The 6,685-nt window shown below is 37.6% G+C and overlaps 1 protein-coding gene across 4 annotated transcripts in view; it reads left to right on the top strand.

Annotated features, from left to right (window-relative positions):
• Window positions 1–4,879, top strand: part of GEMIN4 (gem nuclear organelle associated protein 4) — a 91,814-nt gene extending 86,935 nt beyond the window's left edge. For all 4 annotated transcript variants that reach the window (XM_044054294.1, XM_044054292.1, XM_044054293.1 and 1 more), the window contains one exon: window positions 965–4,879. In XM_044054294.1, the coding sequence (XP_043910229.1) occupies window positions 965–4,140 (3,176 nt within the window). In that variant the 3' untranslated portion in view covers window positions 4,141–4,879. The remainder of the gene's footprint in view (window positions 1–964) is intronic.
• The last annotated feature ends 1,806 nt before the right edge of the window (window positions 4,880–6,685 follow it).

The raw sequence follows: 6,685 nt of genomic DNA, 5'->3' as shown, positions 1-6,685 counted from the left end.
TAGATTGTAATTTCTGGTCCTCCAGTTTCAAAGTCTCAGGATTGTGGAATTTTTGTATTCCGTCGTGATCCCATGTATAACGCACACTCTATCTCTCTCTCTCTCACACACACACACACACACACATATTATAGATTTTTTTAGATATATATATATAGATATAGATATATAGATATAGATATATAGATATAGATATAGATATATATAGATATATAGATATATAGATATATAGATATATAGATATATAGATATATAGATATATACATATATACATATATACATATATACATATATACATATAGATATAAATATATATAGATATGTGTGTATGTATATGTGTGTGTTTAATAAAAAGATAATTGCTGATGAAAGTGAGTGGAAAAACATTGAACACCTTTGACGCTGAAGATTATTGTAAGAAAAATGAACTGTGAACAGTGATTACAAATTTAACCCAATGTGTTACTTTTGCAGTCACCAAGAAGTAATAAAAGCTCTGCTTTTGTGAGGGGGGATTCACCCTCACACCCTTGGAATGTAAATTAATTAACTCCAAGACTATACAACCACATTTAAGGGGGGTGGGTCCTGAATTATGTTAGTCAACCTCTTGAAATGAAGTCCATTTGTAACATAATTCGACTAATATAACAACTGATGACATTTCCTACAAAACTGCATGACATAAAAGCATTTGGCAGTGAGACTGATGGAATGGAAAACGGTTTCTTTCTCTCACATATATCCATCCTTAAAAACCATGTTAGTACAAAGATATGCTTGCGCACAACTTATTGTTCCTAGAATCCTCTCTACATCCTGGTGTTTGTTTTGAATTATGATCCTTCCGCTGTAGTTAAAATGTTAATTATGGTTCCCTTTATGGTAAAATTTTGTTTAAATGAACATCTTTTGCTTATCTTAATTTATGTAGATCCTAATATGTTCTTAAATTGTTTTTCAGGACCTTGGATTAGTTGCGAACGAATGGCTGTCCTACATGGTGGATTCTTATTGGCTGAAAAACAATATCATCCGAAAACCTTAGCAGCATTAAACAAATCTGAATGGGGAACCATTGGTCAGCATGTAATACGTGCTTTTGAGGAAAGTTGTAAAATTATTAGTGATCCAGGTGAAAAAACACAGTGGAAAAAAAAAGTAATTGCATTCATTTGGGCAAAAGTGCTGAGCTTCAAACCTGATACATCAGGTAATGATGTTGACCACAAATGGAAAAGTGATATCTTCTTCTCTGTGCATACCATGATTCCAAATGTAAATTATGTCACTTTGTTGGAGCTTGTTAAGTCTTTGCAGGCATCAGAACTGTTTGTGCAACTTCTGATGGCATTACCCCCGGAAAGGTCCGTTTCAGAATTGAAGACGTTTGCAGATCATGCTCTTAATGAGGTCTCTCTCACTGACATTGACTTCTTTTTAGACTTGTGGCAGGAGATCATGAAGTACAAGAAAGAGCAGCAAGATGAAATAGACTCTGTGTTTGCTGCTGAGGCATGTAGGTTTTTATCAGATGTAGGTGATGAGTTCTCTCAGTCTCCAAAAAGATTTAAACCAAACAATGAGTCTGGTGTCTTGGATTCTCCTGGTATCTGTATCCCTGGAATACTTTTTGATTGTCTGCAGATGATGGTATCAAGCATTGTGTCTTTAAAGTTTAAATGTTGTGCTTTGGCCAACTTGGCCCAAATGCTGTTCACAACCATGTTATCGGAAACCGATTATTACCTGCCTATTGATCTCTATCTGCAAAAACTTGCCATTGTTATTTCAGTTTGGAATGCAAGTAGTGAACAGCAAAGTGATGAGAAGTGCTCAGTGGCAAAAGTAAAGGAGGCAGAGAAGGTGGTAAGAAGTGCTCATACTGCCTCTAATTATAAACTTTCTAATACAACTAGGATTTTTGGACTCCAGGTTTTCTCTGAACTTCTCCACTCCTGGAGCTTGGAACTGAAAGAAGCAACAGACCTCACTGCAGAGTATACATATCAGCGATACAGAATGATAGATTGTTTTGTATGTTTTAATAAAATATTGTCTAGTTACAGAAGCTTCCCTGACTTATCTGAGGCTGATAAAGAATGTGCAGCTGACGTCTGTCAGACCATTACTGATTTTCTAGAAAACTTAAGCTTTCCAGTTTTGGAAGGTAAAGCTATATTATTTGCAGTTGCTGTTATAATCATTGATGAAAGAATGGATCGATACAAAGAAGTGTGCAGTGTGTTTGCATCAGCGAGTAGCTGGGCCTCTTCTACAGAGGAATGGATATCTTGCATAGAGAGAAATAAGGTAATTTTCACTGAACAGAATTTGGTTTTGAAATTAATAGCAGCAGTTATGTCCGAAGCCTGCTTGGGAAGCAGCAATGATAAATTGAAAAGAATAATGGCAGTTACTTTAGACTGCTTTTCTGAGCTTTCTGTTGTAGATCAGAACAGTATCCTTGTGCATATTATTTCCGCTTATGGCCCTAAAGGTCTTTGTACTCGTACTGGCATTCCGGAGGATTTCCAGAAAGAGCTTAACTTGTCTTTTAACTGTATCACTCAAAGTGAAGGGGATCTTACTATCACAAAAGCAGCTTCATCTGTGGCCAGGGTCCTGTTACTTCATCCAGAAGCGACACTGCAGAAGGCTTGTCACCTTGCTGTTGTAAATCTTGGTGCTCAAAAACTTCTGGCTGAAATATTGAAGAATCTTCTAGCACCATCTGCAAAAGAATGTTCCAGTTCAGTTACACTTGGGAGTTTACTGATTGGCTGTCTGAAAGAAGCTGCTTGGGAAAAGCTTACCTCTGACATAGAAGTGACTCAGTTTTTAGATTTTTTAAGCTCTCTGATGCAGCCATATGAATCCAGTTGTCCTCTCCTTTGTCCTAACGATGTTGTAAAGCACTTTGTTCTTCCTCATTTAATGGAAAATTATAGCAACCTTGAACTAAGTCTCCAGATTCTAAAAAGAGCTTTACATCAAGACTCTGGCAAACAACTCACTGAGCAATGGATAATAAACACTTCCCCATTTCCTCTTGTCTTTTCTTTGTGCTGTCTTCTGGACGGCTTCATTAAGTGCTGGCAGGAGGGATCAGGAGAAGTGCACCCACCCTCCATAGAAACTAGAGACCTACTAATATATGTACTTGAGCAAATATGCAGCCTAGCTGAACAGGTAGCAGCAGCCTTCCCAGAAACACGATCTCGGTCCCTCTTATGGCTGCACAGGAAAACTGAAAACCTTGACTGGACTGTGCGCCTGAGGCTAAGAAGTATTTACTGTGGGTATTTTAAAAATGAAGTACCTAGTACATTATTTGAAGTGTGCAAGCTGTCAGATTATGAGTGGTCACCACTTAATATTTCCGAGTATGGGCAGGGGACGGGACTTCTAGCATGGATGGAGTGTTGCTGCTCATCGGCAGATGTGATGGAAGAAATGATTTCTTCATTAAATGTTGATCAGAAAAATCCTGATGAAATCAACATGTTTAGTAAGGGTTTTCTAATTGCTCTAGTGCAAGTTATGCCATGGTGCAGCCAAAATGAGTGGAAACGTCTTGCTTATGTTGTGAAAAAACTTTTGCAAAAAGAGTATCTTCATGTGCCTTATACCTTAGAATATGTTACAGTTATGCCTCTACTTAACCTTCGACCTTTTGCCTGTGAGCTGCAATTTTCTGTCTTGTTGCTTAGAGCATTTCAGTTTCTTTGTAGTAAGAGTTGCTCAGACTGGTTACCAGTACAGGGTTGGACTTATGTTGCAAAACTGTATTCTAACAGCATCAGTGACGTTTTGGAATCTGTGAAGAGCAAATGCACATTGCAAGAAACTAATGAAGACCAGAATGCAAACCTGGCACAGGAATGTATATTTGTCTTTATCCAGTTATTTTGTCATGTGCTTCACATAACTGTTATGATGCCTGAAGGCACAACAGAACCACTTTATGTGTTAGCATTAAAAGTCCTTTCCCAATATGAGGCACAGTGCATGATGGATAATTCTGCCATTCAGGCTCTTACACGTGCCAATGAGAAATACTTCTTGCAGTCTATCGCGGAACATATGAAAAATGAGGAACAAAGAACTACGTTGTTACAGAAGATCAGCAAATTCTGATTGTGCCTGACTGCCTTGGTGTGTAACTGAAATAGATATGATCTTAATGCTTCTGATATGTTGCTAGAGACTGGTACTCATTCAGTAAGTCGGCTCCACTGTATAGATTTTGAGAGCTTCATTAGGTTTTCATAAACCTATTCTGTGTATTATAGTCCGTTAAAACACCATATGCAACGCCTCATGTTTTTTGCAATTGGATACCACAGGAGTGCAATGCAGCTGTGCAACTTCTAATGTCATGACCCCAGACCCCAGCTTCAGAGATACTGCATGTTTTTCTAGACAGCATACTCTTCTAGTACTGATAAGGGAAAACAACCAAAAAAACAAAATGAAAAACAGGTCTGAGCAGAAAAAAAGATGGACACAATCTGAAAAAATACAATATGAACTGTGGAAAACATTCCAGGGTCTTTTTTAAATTTAATTCTAGCTCATCTCACTGCAGAATCCTAATGACACATACAGCATATGTATGGTTACACCCACCCCCAAACTACATACTGTGACTGTAGGCAACATTTTAATCCTTTGTCAGCACTGTGGACCTTCTGGCCTCACATGAGGGAAATAGGGATTTAAGACTTCACCTCAAGCTTTCTGACTTTACTTTCAGCATAAGTAGGGTGCATTTTGTAAAAGGTACATGTTTGTATCTGTTACTGTGCTTCATTTGCATAAATGAATGCCTTTTCAGCCTAGTATAATTAAATACTAAAATAAATCATAGACTTTATTCTAGGAGTTTGTTTTTTTTATTTTAAATGAAGCTTGCCATTTATGTTTGTTTACTCGTGTGATACACTGATCAGCAGTTGACCATTTTCAGACAGAGCCCTGTTGAAATAATTCACAATATGTACATGAAATTTCATGAATTACATAAACATTAATATGTATATATATACATATGTATGTGTGTATATATATATATATATATATATATATATATATATATATATATATATACACACGCACAAAGTTGAACAGGTAGTGATGTTGCAGTGTCATTTTTGGTGTTCAAGAGTTCTGTTAGGTTAGCTGCAGAAATAATAATGAATTGTAATAATTTCAACAGGAAAGATGAGCAGGTAAAGGCACTCTATATGGTGAGCCATAGCTGGAGTTAAGAAATAGCAAATATTTGACAGCCTCAGTAAAACTGCATGTTTACTTTCTTAACCCTGAGGGTTATGTTGTGGTGTAACAGTTAAATATAGGTAAATCTTGAAATGACTAGGGTAAAACCATGGTGTTTGAGGAAAGTAATTGTTTGGTAAATCATAATGTCCCCATAACCAGGAACCTTACATCCTGGGGACGTATTTTCATTTATTTTCTCTTCCCCTTGAAGTTTTTGAGTTAATAGTGTACTTAATTTGCATTAGAGAGATAAGAGAAAAAAAACAGAAACTTCAACATTACTGTCATGACTGCAGAAGTGCTTTGATGTGTAGTAACCACTGGTGTAAATGTAGTATAGCTACAGTGCTGTCCTGAATGCTGAAGCTAACTTTATTTAAAGGGATTTCTGCTCTTAAAAGAACATCTGGTTAGTTATATCAGCTGTGATACGTGTCCCTTTAAGCCCCTTTATACCCATCACATAGTGGACTTCTGACCAGTTTAGAATGCCTTACTCCTGTTTTCAGAACTGTCGAAACTCGAAGTGCGCAACCTTAAACAGAGATTTGTTTAATTCTACTTCTAGCATGTTTCAGCACAGGTTAAACCAGACTCCATTCTGTTTGAGCAGAAGTAAACGGTGCCTTTTATTATTTCAAAGCAGCAGTGATGTGTGTTATTGAGGAGCGAAGGCAGTCGTATTTAAAAATTTAAATTGCAACATAGTTACAATGGCTGCAGTAAAATATGGAGTTCATGTACTAAAGTACATGGTGTCTGTTTTTTATGCGCACATGCATGCATGCACAGATTGGAATGTATTTTGTGTGAGCATAGCTTATAGCTGTTTGGGGAAACTGTCTCCTGTACTTCTTGTTCAGCCACATATCTATTTACATCAGAAATGCACTTCAGTCATTTTTTTTTTTCTTTCTTTCCCTTTTACTTGCTGAGCATCAGCTTCCTCTTTTTACCCATGGTAACTCTTTCACGTGGGAGGGTCTGTCATCCAGGCTGCCATCATGGTTATCTGTTTTTTTCCTTCTTCCTGTTTATCCCATTGTGGAGGAGTGGAACTCTCGCAACTCTTTCCTCCTTGATATGAGTGCTTTTGCACATCTCTATATTACAACCAGATGTGGTGCTTGGTAAATGCTCAATTTCAGCCCTTATGCTGCAGTGCCACACCACATGGCAAGTGTTGCCCAGTCGAGCCACTGTCAGCAGTTGATTCCTATCCTTACTGGGCCAGATTCTCTAATTCCCTCAGCAATCTATAGGAGACTGAGTAGATGGAAAGGGCTTTAAGGCGCTCTTCACAAGGCAGGTTTGTTGTACCTTGTATTCATTTTGTAAGGAACCTTTGAGGTTGCTCTAGTTGATGCATATGCCTGGTCAGGTACATACTAAAGGGAAC

Source organism: Protopterus annectens, chromosome 13.part0 (genome assembly GCF_019279795.1).
Source record: "Protopterus annectens isolate FY-2018-M chromosome 13.part0, PAN1.0, whole genome shotgun sequence".
NCBI lineage: Eukaryota > Metazoa > Chordata > Ceratodontiformes > Protopteridae > Protopterus > Protopterus annectens.
The sequence above is the reverse complement of the archived record's forward strand: the minus strand, read 5'-3'. Positions and strand labels throughout refer to the sequence as shown.